This window comes from Suncus etruscus, chromosome 8 (assembly GCF_024139225.1).
Source record: "Suncus etruscus isolate mSunEtr1 chromosome 8, mSunEtr1.pri.cur, whole genome shotgun sequence".
Classification (NCBI taxonomy): Eukaryota; Metazoa; Chordata; class Mammalia; order Eulipotyphla; family Soricidae; genus Suncus; species Suncus etruscus.
The window spans coordinates 64,799,460-64,818,798 of NC_064855.1; the positions used below are offsets into that span (position 1 = coordinate 64,799,460).

A 19,339-nucleotide genomic window follows, 5' to 3' on the forward strand; every position below is an offset into this window, starting at 1 on the left:
ACAAAATGCCTTGACTGGGATAAAAGCTCAGAACAAAACCAGACAACAGAGACTGTGTGTGCAGCCTGTCATCTTTACCCAGAATAGCACCAGCAACACAGTATGACACCATACATTTTTGTATGTGCACAGTAAAAAGAAGGGGAAACCATAGACACAGAAACAAGATCTTATCTTCTAGGGATAAGAACTCACTTTTATAGCAGAAGGGTGGCTCCCATCCTGAACATGTGTCATGTGGATGCAACCAGTCCCCAGGAGATTGGACAGTTAGTCCAATCCGAAACCCCAAATCCCCCACGTAAAAATGATACAGCTCCGGGCAACACCACCAGGAACTAAGCTCCATTGGGAGATTTATAACACTACTCTGGCACCAACTTGTGCCAGTTTTGATATGATGACGGAGAAAGGAAAACTTGACCTAAGACCAGGCTGTCCTATCACATCACCTAACACTAAATGGAAATCAGAAGAGCTATTGTCCTTTGAACTGTGAAAAATAAGAGCACCAACAACAGAAAACTGACTTTGACAACTGTGACTGAACAGAGCCTACCTTGGGACTAATAAGGAAAACCCCACTTAGGCTGTAGTCCAGGACACATAAAAAACAACAACAACAACAACAACAACAACAAGATGTCTTATTGCAGAGGTCCAACTTGGACAACGGAGACTGAGCAGAACCTTTGGATCCATAATATCCTAGGCTTCGGCTTAGGGACTGAACGAAAACAGGGAGCAAGTGTTACAGAAGACTGAACACCACAACAACGGTGGATAGGAACCTCTAGAACCTAGAGACTCTATCCTAGACCCTGACCTATAACCTGCGCAAATACCAAGATCGCTAAATACAGTGGCTTGATTTTTTCACACACAACTGAAAGGAAACTTTCCTGGCATCACAGAGAAGCCTTTGGGATGGGGTAATGAGTATATATGGAGCCAGGAGTTGATCCCATGATGGTATGTTTCAAGGAGGGAGAAACCCTGAATCTCGTAGGCCACAGGAATTCCCTTTCTTTCCCAATGTTTACTGTGCCTATGCAAAAAAAAAAAAAAAAAGTGGGGGAACGCCAAACCCTACCACTCCAGCACCCATACTTTTTCATGTTTTGTTTTGATTTGTTAGTTTTTGACTTTATTTTCCTTCTCTTTGTTCTTCCACTTTTCTCTTTCTTTTTCACACTTGTGGTTATTATTTAGAGATTTATTTTTATTTTTATTTGCCGGGTCCATTTTTTTGTCTTCCATTTTTCTTTTTTTTTTCTTTTCTCCTTTCTTTTTTTGGTAGTTGTCACCAAATTTTTTTCTCCCCTTTTTCTTTTTTTTTTTTTTTTTTGGTTTTTGGGCCACACCCGTTTGATGCTCAGGGGTTACTCCTATGCACTCAGAAATCGCCCCTGGCTTGGGAGGACCATATGGGACGCCGGGGGATCGAACCGCGGTCCGTCCTACGCTAGTGCTTGCAAGGTAGACACCTTACCTCTAGCGCCACCTTCCCGGCCCCTCTCCCCTTTTTCTTATCCTTTTTATCTCCAATGACGGTGGAATGGATGCTCAATCTACAACAAACTGTAAAGTGGAGACCAGTTGCACTGGCATACTGGGGGGTAGAGGAAGGAAATGCGGGATGCATGCTGGAATAGGGATGGAGGGAGGACAGCACTGGTGATGGGAATGCCCCTCATTCATTGTCACTATGTACCATAAATGATGCAGTGAAAGATTTGTAATGCAATTTAGTCACAATAAAAATTTAAAAAAAAGTAATAAAAAAAAAGAAAGTCCTCTTTACCTGAGATGAAAAAAGCAAACATTTGAGTGTAATTACTATGCTATATAAGTCTATATGGTTTATTTCATTAAACCCCAAAGCAGATGAGGGAAATACTATTCAACCCCACATGAGCAAACATCTGAAAGTTTCATGCAATAGCCCTAAACTGATTACCCCTGACGATTTCATCCAAGATTGCTGTGTATAATAATAAATGATCATTATCATTTTAATAATAAATACAAAGCTTTCAGTATGCACAGAGATTTAATTGTAAAAATAATAGTATATTTTGTTTGTTTTGTTTATGGGCCACACCCATTGACGCTCAGGGGTTACTCCTGGCTATGTGCTCAGAAATTGCTCCTGGCTTGGGGGGCCATATGGGATGCCTGGGGATCGAACCGTGGTCTGTCCTAGGCTACCACTTGCAAGGCAGATGCCTTATCTCGAGCGCCACCGCTCCGGCCCAGAAATAATAGTATTTTATGTAGACAGAGATGTTATGTTTCCACAGCAGTGTTTTCTTTTTAAAAGGGCCATTCATGGGGTGGCACATGGTAGAGAGTACTTGCCTTGTGTGTGTGAGGCCTGGTACCACATGCACATGTGCACACATACACACATGCACACATAATTCAGCAGCAACTCCTGGCAGCAAGCACTGAAAGCCCCTTGAAAGTGAGGACTGGCTTTCCCTGCCCTGATCCTAAGGTGGCAGCTCCATAGCTGCTATATGCAGCATATGTGGGACTATGGGTGACTGGCATGAGTCTGAGCCAGGAAAACATGTTCCCAGACACAGAGCCCTCGTCAGGCTTCGACAAGAGGCACTAGGAAGCATATGGTCTGGATCAGAACCAAATCAAAGCTGTGGTGTACCCATCTCTGCAGTGGAAATCCTGTTTTGGCAAGTAACCCAGCTGAGCTGTGCTGAGGACTTAGTACTGCATAGCACCTTACATAGAGGAAGTATCCAGTGAATTCAGGCAACACTTAACAACTGATGGAGTTTCTCTAGTAGATAGGCCTATTGAAGACTTTGTGCTAGAGGTGATAAGCAGAATCCGCATCCTCTCAGAAGGTTCTGGCCCAGCATCTAGAGGCAGATGTGTAGTTAAGCTGGGCCATAATAAAAGGGGTGGTGCAACAGGGAGAAGCTTCCCAGGAAAAGGGGGGTGCACAGTGTACTGGCAAAAGATGTGTGCAAACCTTCTGGGGGCCAAGACAGGGAAGCAAGCCAGAAGAGAAGCTAGGTGCCAGGACATACTCTATTTATGAAGGCTCCTGTCTTGACTCACACACACTCCTCCTCCCCAGGTATCTGCCAACTAGAGAAGCCTCTGCAGGGGGCTCTGGGGCCAGGGGAGGGGCACTTGCTGCCTCAGCAGGACTTGGAAGGTCTGGAGAATCTTCTCCTCCCCCAGAATCTAACTAGCTGCACAAGGTCCACTCACTACAAATCCTGGGGCTTTTCTAAGAAATGTTTAGTAATGATAATCTAAAGCTGAGTGTCCTTTTGATCTGACTTAACCAAATCCATCTCATGTCTCATTCTAAACAGTAAACATTCTAAACAGTTTAACTAACAGTAAAGTCTTTGAAGGTGAGCAAGGTGGTGCCTCCCTATGAATTCAGCAGTACTTTCTCCTCAGAAGCTAAAGACCACCTCAAATAGCTTTGGTGTAAATACAACTTGGGGGACAGAAAACATGTCCTGAGCACTTCTACAGCTTTAAGAGTTTCTGTTGGCCCCTATATCTCACCTCTCCCCACTTCTCTGCTCTTCACGCTCTCTCACCAAGTGAAAAGACAAAGGGTCTGGATAGGCCTGTGACAAACTGGCCTGGATAGGATGAAAGGTTTTATCTTGCCCATTACAGAAAACTGAAGGCTTCTGCAGGCACTATAGGTAGAGTTTCTTTAGTATTTCCCCCCATTGTCCTATCTGAATACCTGCCTTGTTAAGGTCCCAGGAAATTGAGTTCTGAGCACTCAAGTTCTGAGAAATGACAGACAGCCAGGCCTGGGGGACAGTAAAGGTAGCCCAGGGATGGAGGGACCTGATAGACAAGGATTGATGGAAAGGAGGACAATGAAAAGTGTCCAGGGGGTGCAAAGGTAGAGAGGCTGGAGAGTTTCATTTTGAGGGGTGCCAGGGACAAATGATAAAATGAGAGTGATCTTGGGGTCGAAAAAGATAGTACAGTGGATAAAAAGTTAGCCTTGCATGTTGTAGATCTGGGTTCAATTTCCAGCATTTTATAAATCCCCTAATTACTGGGAATGATTCTTTCTTTCTTTCTTTCTTTCTTTCTTTCTTTCTTTCTTTCTTTCTTTCTTTCTTTCTTTCTTTCTTTCTTTCTTTCTTTCTTTCTTTCTTTCTTTCTTTCTTTCTTTCTTTCTTTCTTTCTTTCTTTCTTTTTTTTTTTTTTTTGCGTCACACCCAGTGGCGCTCAGGGGTTACTCCTAGCTCTGTGCTCAGAAATCGCTCCTGGCAGGCTCAAGGGACCATATGGAAAGCCAGGAATCAAACTGAGCTCTGTCCTGTGTTGGCTACATGCAAGGAAACACCCTACTGCTATACTATCACTCCGGCCTCTAGGAGTGATTCTTGAATACAGAGCCAGAATAAGCTCTGAGCATTGCCAGATGTGACCCCAAAGCTCCAATAAACAAACAGAGTGATCTCAAAGGCATGTGCTAAGTCTCACATGCATTGGTGAGCACAGACTTTCACCTCTGGACAATAAAGGATTTTCAGCTAGAGAGCAGTAAAATACAATACGTACAGTAAATCTAATCTATACTTCCAACAAATCACTAACTTGGAAATGGGAAAAAGTTCAGAGGATGGCAGGAGGAAGATGGGCAGTGGTGGCCTGTACACTGTGAAATGTATGGAGATGGGGCCAGAGAAATAGTACAGCAGGTAGAGCCTTGCACATAGCCAGCCCAGGTGTGTGGACTTGGCAGCCAATATAGTCCCAAGCCTGCCAGGAGTAACACCTGAGCACCACCAGGTGTGGCCACAAAACAAAACCAAAAAAAAGCCTGAAAATGAATGTTGGAAAGGACACTGAGAAAATAGAAGTAAGACTCTTAATAGAATTGAGAAATCACTAATTCACCAACCACATGGGAGTCACGAGGCTAAATTAGGAAATGTAGGGATTAAAGAGAGCTCAATGGGCTAGACATTGGCCTTGCAGACAAATTTAATTTCTGGCATTATGTGGTCCCATGAGCACCACTGGGAGCAACCTCAAGCCAGGAAGAGCACCTGAGCTCTGCTGTGTGTGGTCCAAAACACAAACAAAACATAAATCTGATTATTTATGCTGAGCACTGAATAGTGTCCCTGCTACATAATAAATCATCGAATCTCAGTATCCCTTCCATACAGATTATAATATAAAAACATCCAGGCAAAACCCAGTGTTGCAGGCCGGCAACTGGCATGTACCTCCCTGCCTCAGACCTGTGGATCAGTTGCTGAACCTGAGAGTTCCTTACTTGCAAAGTCTGGGTGAAAATAGTCCCTTGCTCAAAAAAGTTTTGTTTTGGTTCAATGAAATACAAAACGATGGGAGCATTTTTGGCAGACTATACTAAGTCCCAGCTATAATATGTTTAATGCTGAACTTTTAAAATTTCAATAATTGTTAATTACCTGTCAACATGATGAAGAAACACAATTCTCCTGTTTTTATTCTTTAGCGAGCTAAAACCCTTGTCCTTCAGTTTGTTAGATGGGTGGACACATTCTCTATGAGGCAAAACCCTAGAACACTTATGCAAGTCTTCTTTTGTTACCACCCTGATTGAATGCTTATTCTTCAGCACTCAAATACCCTGTTTGCCAAAACTGGATTGAGAGGAAGGATCTTATTTTGTCTATATCAACCTTCTAGTATGTCCATGGTGTTTCATGGACACAGTGGCTGTTTAATGTGCTTTATAGACAATGCTAAGTGATTGAGGGCTTTAACGAAGATCACCCACCTGATGATTAAGCTGTCCTTTCCAAGGGTCACAACTGTGGCTTCTGTGGCTTGAAGAGACATGAGTTTGGCAAGGGCTTCCGAGGTTTTGCTCTAAGAAAGAACCAGAATTTTAATAGAATCTGCTGAAAGCTGTCCAGTGCACACCATACTTGACAGTGTCCGGGCTGCTATTAGAGAAGAGTTTTGCAGAAAGCAGCTGAGCCCCAATAGCCATGGAGTGAATGTTGGTATGCACTGACATGCCACAGCACAGCCATGCCTCTACCAAAAGGACAGTCTAAATGCCATGAAGTTTATCAATTATGGATAAGCAATGCCAATCTACTCCATGACTATTTTCTTTTAGGTTTAACCTAATTTTCTTCAGGGTTGAGTTTTATTTTATTTCTTTTTATTCCCTCTTCCCTCCCACCTTGACTTCACTTTTATCAATGTTGTAACAGAGGACTGGGGGCCTGTACCCAGGCCTGGCTGTAGGTACCTTCCTGAAGGTCAGCCTTCAGTTACTGGGCTCGCCAAGAATTTTGTCTCTGTGACTGTGGTGATTGTACAGTACTCAACGGGGATCACAGCTAGAACTACACAAGTGTAGGAGTTAATTTCTATGGCCATGGTACTTGCTAATCTTTTTAGTGGTGGTGCTTGTCAGAGGTTAAACCCCTACTTAGGGGTGCACCTCTACTTACACCACATCCACTGCAGGGTAACCAGAAATCTGCTGTGATGCCAAGAATGACTCACAGCAGAGCTGCACATGGATCACCAGCTATTGGCCAGGCAGGTGCTCTAAGTACTTTTCCTGATTTGTGACCACTTTCCCCCCCAAGAACTACAACACAGGCCAGTGCTGCCAGAAACACCATTTAATTCCAAACACATTTGGAATTCATTTTTGGTTTGCAAATCCATTTAAGAACCTTTCCCTGTTGCCAAATTTTTCACACCTCTGAAATCAAACTACATGAGCCACAGTTTAAGAAGCTGTGCTCTAAGCCACTGCTGTCCACCCCAGTTCTATTCTTTTCTAGGATACATGGCGATGATCGGTTCAATGTAGGAAGATGAAAGTGGCCTTAGCCTAAGTCTGGAAAAATGGATTTGTAGCCTCATAAGCTTTGTACTGAGTTAGGTAACTAACGAGACGTGTCAACACTGACTTGAAATCCAGGTTTCTTCCCACTGCATAAGGCACATAACAAAGGCTTAAATAATTAACCAGATTAGCCGGGATTTCAAAAGTAGCAAAGCATTTGGAGATTAGTGTTCAGAGCACCTAATTACATCCAGGTTTCACGTTTCTGTAAGTCTTCCTCTTGATCAATGGTTTGCAGCCTTCAGTCTGCAGACCGTGCCAGTGTGCACTCCCTGGAGTGTAGTTAGTGAATCTAAACACTGTTCAGATGAATTGAAGATCAGTGGCACTTCCTAGCCAACGCTTGTCCTTTACCTTCGCTATGTGCTCCCAAGCCATCGCCCCAGGGCAATGAACACAAAGAGCATTGGGGGTGTGTCAAAGAAGGTCACGGGGCTCCTCTCCGCCTTCTCGGCCATGGCCACCACCAGGATGACCAGGGAGTAGACATAGGCAATGCTTGTGGGCCCCCCAGCACGCATGACGCCATCCATGTTGGCTGTCCTGTGCTTCAGACGATTCTATAGGCACTGAACATAGAAGTACCAGCCACCCAGGAACATGCAAGACAAGGAAGCAGAGAGGCAGGTGGCAAGAAAAGCTGAATTCAAGAAGCAACTGGAGGCTGGAAGTCCTCTGTGATTGGCAAGTATTATAGGTACATGCAAACTTTCAGTATTCCCCCCTGTCACTGGTATTTTTCACATTGTTTCCGAATCTGTGGACTATTATGAACAAGAATACATGATCAAGGGCATCTAGGATTCTTCCAAAACAATTTTAGTATCCTTAAACCTGGAGAATGGGAGAAATAAATTAAAGTTCTTTCTTATAGTGGTTGATACTATGCAGTCCCTAAGGAGAAAGTGCTAGATCTAGGAAGGATTAGTGAAAGATGCCTAAGATACAGTTAAATGAAAAAGACAGCTATAAGTTAGTATAGTCAGTATGACCCCATTTCAGTTCAATAAATATTACATGAGCACATACACATGTAGTATTGCATGTAAATTTTCTTTATATAGGAGTGGCGAAAGGCACACATATATCTAACAAATTGTACTATTGAATTAATACAGAATGAGATTGGTCTGGAAGCAGGGTACGATTAATGAGAAAACCCTCTTTTTTACTTATTTACTCAATCTGATCTAAATGGTTCACTATCAATGTATGCTCTATTTGTGATTAAAAAGAAGACAGGGGGCCAGAGAGATAGCACAGCAGTAGGTCATTTGCCTTGCATGCAGGCCAATCCAGGAAGATGGTGGTTCGAATCCCAGCGTCCCATATGGTCCCCCATGCCTGCCAGGAGTGATTTCTGAGCACAGAACCAGGAGTAACCCCTGGACACTGCTGGTGTGACCCAAAAACCAAAAGTAAAATAAAAAGAAAAAAAGAAAAGAAAGCAAAAAAAGAAAAGACAAGAAAAATTTCAGCCTCCATATACTCACCCCAGATAGTACAAAACATTCTAATTTTTGTTTGTATGAGAAATACATTCAATGGTGCTCCTGGCTCTGTATTCAAGGGGCCGTAGGTGGTGCTGGGATTGAATCCAGCTCAGTTACATAAAAGACAACCACCCTACCTACTATGCTTGCTATCTTTCTATCCATTCTGAAATATTCTAACACAGTATGCCAGGAGCTTTCTTTCACCAAAATAGATATGGTGGCACATTGCCCACTAGAAACATTATTAGTTCCTAATTTTGTCCCCAGAGTAGAAGCTACCTGAGGCCATTCTCTGAAATTATACTCTCTTTAGGATATTCTTCTCTGTTATTCAAGCCTGTACTCAAAAGCCTGAGCTCCAGGTTGCTCTAGCCATTGCCAGGAGTGGCAGAAAAAAACACAAGCCAACACCCCTTTAATCAAACTGGAGGGCTAACTCAGGGGAAGAGCTGTACCCCTCTCCTGTGGATACTCACCTGGACAAAAGTACACAAGATGAAGAAGATGAGATTTAGAATGGACAGTCCGGGAATGATGTTTTGGTCCAGGACCATGGACTCGTGGGGCTTGTTGCTGGGGATCAGCATGTAGATCATTAGCCCCATAACAGGGATGCCAAACACCAAGCTGCACAAGAAAGACTTCTTCCACCTGGTATGCAAAATAGCAACATTACATGTGAGATTGCGACTGAGCAAGGATAATGGCTGGTCCTGCCCTCAGAATTTGGTTTAAGTCTTGCCTTTGTCCCATGCCTGAGACAGACCAACCAGGGGGCTATAAAATTAAAGTAAGGCTCTTGTGCTAATTCCAGCTGTCTAAGGGACTATGAAAAGGCCTAACCATCACCAAAAGCTATTTGAGAGAGGTCTGGCCAGTTCCACCTGTCCATAGCTAATGTATTATCTCCCATCTACAGATGAGTAAACCAAGGTCAGAAGCTGAGAACCTAGCCCCAAAGTGGTTTAATATTCTCTCTCTATGGCTGGATATGCAATATTATATAGTACTCACCCCCCCACCAAATATGGAGGGAGTTGGGAAGCAACATTTACTAGTACAAATTGACTTAAATATTAGATTTTTGGACAATTAAGACCAAGTCAGTGAAAAGATCAAAGCTATTTTGAAAATAAAGTTTTCATTTATTGTTTTTCGGTTTGTTTCTGGGCCACATCTGGCAGCGCTCAGTGCCTACTCCTGACTCAGTGCTCAGGGATCTCTCACAGTGGGACTCAGAGGACCAAAGTAGGCAGAATTTTGCTGGGGTGGGTGCATGCAAGCAAGGTAAATGCCTGATCTACTGAACTGATTTTACTCTAGCTAGAAGAAAAGCTCTCAAACCAGTTTGAAATTTGAGGACATGTGTTACAGGACAGCTGCAGATTTGTATCAACTTCCATATCCATGAAACTCCAACCCAGCATTGTCAGAAATTTCATGGACTTTAACTGCCCATATGAAGTTTACTATGTGCAAGATCTAAGACTCACACTCAGGCTGCTGCTTTCAGAAGGTTCTCCTACCCACCCCCCTGTGCCCTAAGATGCCTATAGGAGCAAACCACACAAATTCCGAAGCCCTTCACCTCTCCTTAAGCCTAGCAACTTCCTTTTATTCTTTGAGGCTCTTTATCCCTGCTTGTCAGTTTCTAAGATCTCCCAGGACCCACTTGAATCAATGCTCACTCACTTTTTCCCAGCCATAGAATAAGCCCTTCCATAGTAGGGTGAAACTTTCTGTTCAGCGCCCTGCATACACTAGCAGCCTGTGTCTGAATGAATAAGTGCATGAATAAGTGATGGCTGACACAATAAACAAACCCAAGTTTCTTGCTTCCCACTTGGCACAATTCCTGTCCTCAAACCCAAATTCTAGAAGCCAAATAAAGTGTTAAATATATTGTCAAAGAAAATACGCACCCTCCTTTTACCCAACCAATCAGTACTGTATGATGTTTACCAGCCACCAGCTCGTAAGATGAAAAGTAGGGACCATATCATTTATTATATAAACCTTTTTTAAAAATGAAACAAAACTTCAAGATTCAGCTTTCCTGTCAAACTAGCTGCATTTCAAGTGTTTCCTTCTTAAACTATGTTGGCCATACCAGGCATGCTATCCTTACAGAAGTTCTATTGGACAGCTCCACTTCTGAGCTGTTTCCCAAAGTTAGCAATTCTGGAACCTGCCAAAGAGGCAGTGGCAGTCTTGGGTGCAAATGAGGGGGCACTTTCTGTTTGCTTATTTAAGAAGAGAGTTTTTTTTTTGGGGGGGGGTGGGTTTGGGCCACACCAGGTGGCATTCAGGGGTTACTCCTGGCTCTGTGCTCAGAAATCACTCTTAGCAGGCTCGAAAAACCATATGAAATGCCAGGAATCAAACTTGAGTCCATCCTGGGTTGGTCACTTGCAAGGCAAACAAACACTCTACTGCTATGATATTGCTCGGTCAGGAAGAAAAATTTCTAAGAGGGTCCTTGAGTAAATTTTTATTTTCTAAAAAAGGGACAGAGAACTGGAGTGAAATACAGTGGTAGGGCATTTGCCTTGCACACAGCTGACCTGGAAGGAACCCAGGTTTGATCTTTGGCATCCCATGTGGTCCCACAAGCCTGTCAGGAGCGATTTCAGAGCACAGAGTCAGGAGCACCACCAGGTGTGGCCCAAAAACAATAATAAAAACAAAGGGGACAGAATGCCACATCATCTGGGTACTCTTTCAAGGAGTTAACATTATGGGGAAGACAACTAATCCAAGTATGAGGTTGACTCTGTGGTAGCAGGGACCTGGACAAGCACTGAAAGCAGCAGAGATAGGGCCCCAGGAGTGAAAGACACATGGGCAAAATCTTCTCTGTTCTACCTACCGCTTTATTTCCATCTTGTGGTCCAAGTGATGTGCTCCAGGACTTCTCTGAGCTGGGGAAGCACGAAAGCCGATCTCCTGGTTGTCAGGAAGAGAAGGGTGAGAGATAAGACAGGTGCTGGGTTAGAACAGGCGTTGGCAAAGAGAAGTTGGTCACTTTTGAAATCAGAACCTTGCATAATCTAGAAGACTATGTGGATTTTTCCTCTCACAACTTCTTTCCACAAGCCACCTACTAATGTAAAGGTCTACCACCACCTGTAACTGGAGACTGTGTTGGCTCCTAAAGCAGGCCCCAGAAGGCCTCTCTGCTTCTGTGTCTGCAAAGGCAGGAGGCATAGGAGTGTAAATTAAAAAGTTCCTAAGTTGAGGCATTAAAAACTTAGAATTTTTGAGTTAAGGAATTACAGATCTAATAAGAGGTAAAGACTCTATCCAAGGAAAGTCACACACTGGGAGAGGAACTAGCTTTGGAGCTTCAGTCTCTGACTTGTCTGCCAGGCTTCCTCCTGCTGAACAGATCTCCCCTAGCTTCATCTGCTCATAAAACATCTGAATTTTCTTGTGAATATATACAGGAAAGACACCAGGAAACATCCTGTAAGTTGGCACAATATCAAGAGGGCTCCCAGTACTCTTAAGTTGAGGAGGTCTGCAACAAGATATAAATTATTATAGTGAGAGAATGAGCTTCTCTAAGACCAAAGACAAATCTTGAACAACTAATGCTAAGCTAACTAATGCTTGAACAAATAATAACTAAGGTTCTATTACAAAATGATGCCCCAGAGATGTAAGAATGGAGATCAGACATGGGTGATATTTCTGGACACAGAGGTGGCTGGATTGAACTCAGCAACATTAATTCTAATTAATATTATTTTCAGAGTTCTGCAATGCCTGTGAACACGAGCATGTGGGTGCGTACATGCACACATATGCACACACACACTGAAAATTAAGAACATCAAACCTGCTACAAATTATTATTCTGGCAAAGTGCATGATAATTATTCACAATAACACTCTTTTAATCTATAGATACTTGATAAAGACAATAATGATACCTTAAAATCACAAACAAGCAATTTCATGCCATGTATTAAATAAAGTATTTTAGTGAGACTTTATTTTTTCTTAGCGATACTGTTTTTCCTCCTCATCTACAGCTGAAATGTAATAGCCTTTTCCATTCACTAATTTGCTTCAATTATCTAATAATCTCACCTCAGCAGTTTGTTGTTGTTGTTTTGGTTTTTGGGTCACACCAAGCAGCACTCAGGGGTTACTCCTGGCTCTATGCTCAGAAATCGCCCCAGGCAGGCTTGGGGGACCATATACGATGCCTGGACTCAAACCACCATCCTTCTGCATGCAAGGCAAATGCCCTACCTCCATGTTATCTCTCTGGCCCACTTCAGCAGTTTTTTAAGATGACTCCCCTATTCCTAGGGGGACAGGTGGACGGAGGAAACCAAAGGATTTTGGGTGACTTTCATTTTTCAATTTTTTTGCTTTGCTCAATTCCTGGTGTTTCCATAATGATCACAAATTAGGATTGTCTTAAAAGATGACATATCTACTTTAAGGTTACTTACCTCAATAATTTTGACAATATCCCATAACTTACCTCAATAATTTTGACAATATCCCGTGGGCCAATCATTTCAGGATCAAACTTGACATGGGCTTTACTGGTGGCAAGAGCCACAGTGGCGTATGTGATGCCCTTTGTCCTCATGAGTTTAGACTCGATATTGTGAACACAGGAAGCGCAGGTCATCCCTGTGACCTGCAGCAAAGGATGACAGCAATTCCACTCACCTGGGGTCCAGGATTGCTAAGCAAAGATATTCTGGAGCGTAATGGGCCTGGGTCTCCTTAACAACAACCTGGACAATACTCCTGCCTCCATACCTTGTATGTGGAGTTTTCATCCTAAGGTTCCCCCAGAGCTTCAGAGGAGCTAAGCGGTGGTTCTTCCCCAACTCAGTACAAGACAGGCAGTCAACTGTTACCAGATGGCAACAGAGGGAGACTCTACCTCCTGCTCCGAGGGTAAATTTATAGAAGTCACCCTTTGTCTCAGCCTCTCAAGAAGTTGTAAGAATACAAGTAGTTTCTGCACCTCACACACGGAAAAGGACAGGCAAAATCCTTTGTGCTCCAGAGAATCTTCCCATAATTCCCAGGGTCTCTGGCAACTGATCTGTAGCTGCAGCTAATCCTCTCTCACAGCAGGGGACTCTGCCTCCCGGAAAGGTGGAAATGTTGATGCCTCATTATCAAAAAGTGAAAAAGATTTACAAAGTAGTTGGTGAAAGAGATGGAATTTAGATGGTCACAGAGCAGGGAGAGGGTATTGACAGATGAAAGTAAGGCAGCCATTGGGAGGTGGGGGAAGTGAGCCTGGGAAAAGACAAAAGCAGGAGAGCCTAAAGGATTCAGGTCATCTTACACAGTCAGGCTCAGATGCACAGAGGCCAGGAAAGGAAGAGGAGGAGGAGAAGGAGGTTGGAAACCTATACATTGAGTCAATTAAGCCCTTTGCCTTGCATTTAGCCAACTCCAATTCCAGCCTCCAAACTACACTGTCCCAGAGCATGGCTGGGTGCAGACATGGAAGCCCCTGAGCATCACCAGGGTGGCCTGGATGATACAGGTAGCACAGGGCCTGTATCCTCATCCACTGCTTTCTCACATTGAACTGCCAGCTAGGTTGGCAGAGAATGGGAGAATCCCTGAATGGTAGTTAGCATCAGAATGACAGGGCCAGAGCTGCATTCTGAAATCCACATCAGCTATTCCAAAGTCAAATATCAGAAGAAAGGGAGAGAGCCCATGCTGGGAATTAGAAAGGAAAAAAAGGAGAATTCATCTATACCCAGAAAACCAAGCCTTGTCCTAGGAATTGGCCTGCTCACACAATGCTATATACAAGTTTAACCTCAAAATCTGTAGAACTGAGACATTTAGGTCTTGACCAGAGTCAGAGTCCAATAAGAAGCAGTACTAGGGCTCAAATCTTCTCAGCTGGCTCTGTGTCTGGAGTCAAAATTATGGTGGTCTTTAGGATCAACCACATTTAGAAATAACTCTGCAAAAGCCAGAGATAGTACAGGGTTAAGGCATTTGCCTTGCAGGTGGCTGAGTCTGGTTCAGTTTCCAGCACCACATATAATCCCATGAGTCCTGACAGAAGTGATCCCTGAACAATAGGGCCAGGAGTAAATCTTGAAGACTGTCAGGTATAGATTAAAAAAAAAAGACAAACATCCTTGCAATAACAGCATTGGAATTCAGTTAGACCAGTGAAAAACTACTCCACCCTGTCATATCATGATGTGCATCTTGCTATGAGTAGAAGGAGTTGGAAGTGACCCAGGCATACTGTCCCTGTTACATGTATGATCCAGACCAGATAACTCACTCTTCTAAATGTCATTTTGCAGCACTTCCCAGACAAACTAGATCTACATAAAATGTCTGAACACAAGATTTGATACTACTTAGTTTTTAAAAGGAAAGGACACATTTTCCCAGCACTACATGGCCCCCTGTATTGCCAGGAGTGCCCCACATTACAAAGGACATGTAATAAAAAATTTAAAAACACATTTATTTAAGAAGGGTTTCACATTTCTCAATAATAGTCATAGTTCTGATGATTCCTCCAGCAAAGGCCCCGGCAGTTCAGCTCTACTACCTTCTCCAACCCCGAGAGGCTCTGCCCCTAATGCAGGAGCTGCTTCCAGCAAGAACAGAACTTTTACACTTTGCCCCTCAACCCACAGGGAGGCAGTTCTGGAGCAAAAGGTTTGTTCCACAAACACCACCACTTATCAGCAGCTCAAAGTGCCATTGGTAGCCTCAGTACTTTCCTTCAAACATTTACTTAGTGCTAATAACTGTGATCAAACATAGCAAGAAAATAAAAAGACTTTTTTCAAAGGAAAACAACGTGACTCAATTCTTTCTACATTTCTTCTAAACCTTTTATCTGAACAAAAAGAGCTTCTTGCTGATGTGTTATGGACACAGCACATTTGAAATACTAGCTGTCTCCACTGATTTGTTGACATGTATAGCTGGCAAAAGGGGCCAGACAGAAGAGCTCCCTTTCCACACCCAGACCTGCACACTCCTGGAGTTTGAAAGAGACTGAAGACATTCCAGTCACTAGTTGCCTTCCTGAAACCCAGGTATCTCCCCACAAATCCCTTCCATGCTTGAATAAACTGGCTACCCTGATGACTACTTTCCTCTGGTCAAGAGGCACCTGGGACACTTGCCTTCCTCAAGTTTGATGGAATGTGTTCCCATTCAGTTTCCTCAAACCGTAACACAGGACAGCTGCAATTGTTTTAATTAAATTTTTGGTTTTGAGGCTACATTTGGCAGTACTTAGTACTCCTGTCATTATACTTTGGCCTCTGGCTCACTGCTGCATTTTTTCATTGTGATTCCTCCAACATCCTCACAATTTGCCACTTCCTCCTCTGCCCCCTCACCCACCCAAAACTCACCTCCAAGACTTTTCTCACACTGAGGGCCTACTAAAGTTCTTGCCTTGCACATGGCCAACCCAGGTTTGATTCCTAGCATCCTATCTATATGGTCCTTCAAGCTTTGCCAAAAATGATTCCTAAAAGGAGTGCCAGGAGTAAGCCCTGAGCATTATGAGGTATGGTCAAACAAACAAACAAAAAAAAACCAAACAATTGAACAAACAAAAAAACCCAAAAAGTACTTTCTCACATAACTGACAATCATTCATAAAACAAACTGGCCTTTTTTGGTTTCAGAGAAAAGCAAAACAAAACACCTAACAGTGGCAGCAGCAGTGACATGACCCAGCCCAGTCATGGTTCCCATAGAACATAGCACAGACCACTGGAGCCTTACAATTTACCCTATATCAGCCCCCACCCTTGCTCCGGCTTCTACTTACGATCAGTTCAAGGTCCCCATCCGAGCCTGTATAGTCTTCCAATACTGATGCCTCAAAGCCCAAGTCCTGGACAAGTTGAGCTATCTCAAGGGGCTGGATGACTTCTGGATTATACTTCACTTCTGCCTTCCCAGCCATCAGGGCAACCAGCACAGATAGAATCCCTGAAAGCAGTAAACACCAGCTCTAACACACCAGGCAAAGCCTTTGATATGACATGCTCAATATAACCTAACAAAATTTTACTGAAGCCTCTCGAATAGAAGATCTCAAAGCTGGCTGCCCTTCAGGAGATTTTTGACAAGCCCAATTAACACAAACCAATGAAATCAGTCACTAGTGCCAGGCATCTGTTTCCAAAGCTCCCGAGGTGCTTCTGATACCCAGCCAAGGATGAGAATCACCATCTAGCATAGTACTGTTTACATGGTAATAGCCTATGTGTTCATGACTTGTTAGACTACAGGTAATCATTTGGAGAGAGCCTGAGGTTCTGCAGGTGTACCCAGCTCCCAGGCAAAGCCTATACCTGTTGACTTACAGTTTAAGAGATCAAATGGGTGTACATATCTCAGAGCAAAGTGTGGAGCCTGTACTCCCAACTACCGTTAAGTGCATTTCTCTCCAGATACTGCCATGCAAAGAGGGGAAAAAAGTCCCAAAAAGGTTTTGCTTCCTCTTTAATTTCTGATAATGTTCAGGAGCAATAAATCCCACAGATATTACATTCAACATTGTTGAATTTGTTTAAGGGAGAAGTAATAGCCTCATTCAAATAAAAAAAGATGATGTGCTTTAAGAAGGATGATATAAAGGTCTTAGAGGAATTTGAATCAGGAGCAGAAAGATCTCTCTCATATGTGGAATATAAAAGCGCATAGTAAGGTAACAACCAATGGTCCATAGCACTGTAGAGGAAGGTCTGGTGTTATAATGCTGTATGCATAAAATCTTAATACTGAGAGTATTGTAAAATTGTAAATGTGGTTAAAAATCAAATAGTTACTTTAAAAAAAGAGGGAGACCATATTCAAAGCATACTTTGGAGGCCAAAGCTTGGTCATTTCCATAATACTTTGTGATTATCATGTACAATAGGACAGTATATTTAAAACAAATTTTAGCCAGTAAGTGCAGGTTATTTATTCACTGGATAATGGGAAGTTGATGGGATTAAAGGGAGAAAATAAAGATTACTACAAGAGCAAGTTAATTGAGTCTAGCTAATGGAATATACCGGACCTTTACATAGATTTTTTACTTAGAAAGATACCTTATCTCAAGCAAACAAAATGCTTTTCATACAACAGAATGCTAATTACCTGAGAACATTAGACAAATATTTATACTATCACCTCATTCACTGGAGACTGATTACCATGGCTACTAACAAGTCAGTTCAGTAGAGACAAGGCTTCTCAGTGGAGACAGAAGGTGCACAGTGCCCCATTTTGTGAGTGCAGTCACCCCACAGTATAAACCATGCTTTAGTCTTTATATACCTGAAGACTAGCACCTTTCCTATATACCAGTACATTGACTCACAATTCTGACCATATAGTTTTCAACTTTTCTGAATTTGTTTGTTTTTGGGCCACACCCAGTGAAGTCCAGGGGTTACTCTTGGCTATGCGCTCAGAATTCCCTCCTGGCTTGGAGGACCATATGGGATGCTGGGGATAGAACTATGGTCAGTCCTAGGTCAGCTGCATGCAAATCAAACACGCTACCACTGCACCACTGCTCCATCCGTTTTCAACCTTTCTAACCTGTGGATTGGTATCAGTCCATGGACCAGTATTTGAAGAAACATGGTCTACACCATGTTTCCCTGATTGAGAGTACTTTGAGTACTCTGTGAGGAAGGGTATTGGAATGATACAGCTGGGTAGATGCAGTGAGGGAGGGGGTAGAGAAATGGCACTTTTTTTTAGTTTGTGCCCTAAAAGAAGGTCGATTTTCAGGTGATATTTTTCTGAAAGGGGTATGTTGGGTCAAAATCTGGGTGCCTCTGGTTTACCTGCTGCATTTCCATGTAACCCAGAGGTGATGGCTTACCCACTTCCTTTTGCAGATTCCTTTCTATGTTAGACACACAGGATGCACAGGTCATGCCCGTGATTTGTAGAAAGCACTTCTGAGATGCCATTGCCACTGAGGTATTTAGGGCCTTGGGTGAGTGGGCAGGGCTATGAGTTTCAGAGAGCCCTCCAGCCTGGGAAGCTACTTCCGGTTGAGACATGGGTGTGCCAGCTGTAGTTTGCACTATTGATTTCCCGTCACTGTGGTTCCCAACATGGTTGTTAGAAGAATTGTCTAGGAGAAAACATCAGAAACCAGTTCAATGATAAGAACAAATAACAGTTCTGTATACCAGGAGCTCTAAGGGTGACAGCATTTAGATGAAAGCCCTAGGAGAGGGTGTCAGTCCTTCAAAATGGGATGCTTTGGATAGATAAATACTTCAATTACATTGTAATAAGAACTCACCAGTCCTTTGATAAGTATTTCATATGTATGACACTCCTCCCTTCATCCTTAAAATAGCTCCATGTTTTAAAGACTACTATCAGCATTCTCACTTACAGTATCAGCGTCCTCATTGATACACTCAGATATATATTACAAGAAATTCACTTGTTACAAGTCCCTCAGGCAGTTAGAAGTGAAACTAGTTAAATCAGGTCTGTTTAACTCCAGAATCTATCCATTATATTTAACTTATTCCAGTTAGCATTGGTTTGCTTCTGCCCCATGAGAGTCCATAAAGTTTGTAATATATTCGAGACATGACTCCTTTGTCAGCTAAGCTGGACAGTGAAAATAACTGTTTCCAGACTCTAGTTTGTATTTTTACCTTTAAAATACCTATAAAGGAAAAAAAAATACCTATAAAGGGGCCGGCGAGGTGGTGCTAGAGGTAAGGTGTCTGCCTTGCAAGCGCTAGCCAAGGAAGGACCGTGGTTCGATCCCCTGGCGTCCCATATGGTCCCCCCAAGCCAGGGGCAATTTCTGAGCGCTTAGCCAGGAGTAACCCCTGAGCATCAAACGAGTGTGGCTGAAAAAAATACCTATAAAATGTTTTATCATTCAGTTTGTCTTTTTGAAAGTTCTTTGTTGAAAGCTGAGGGGTGGGAG

At 43.0% G+C, this 19,339-nt stretch overlaps 1 protein-coding gene across 1 annotated transcript in view; it reads right to left on the reverse strand.

The window, feature by feature from the left end:
• The window catches only part of ATP7B (ATPase copper transporting beta), a 58,561-nt gene that overhangs the window by 22,721 nt on the left and 16,501 nt on the right, over positions 1-19,339 (reverse strand). Inside the window, 7 exon segments of the mRNA XM_049778883.1 lie at positions 5,792-5,881; positions 7,241-7,486; positions 8,860-9,033; positions 11,252-11,328; positions 12,881-13,042; positions 16,202-16,365; positions 18,260-18,517. Coding sequence (XP_049634840.1) covers positions 5,792-5,881; positions 7,241-7,486; positions 8,860-9,033; positions 11,252-11,328; positions 12,881-13,042; positions 16,202-16,365; positions 18,260-18,517 — 1,171 coding nt within the window.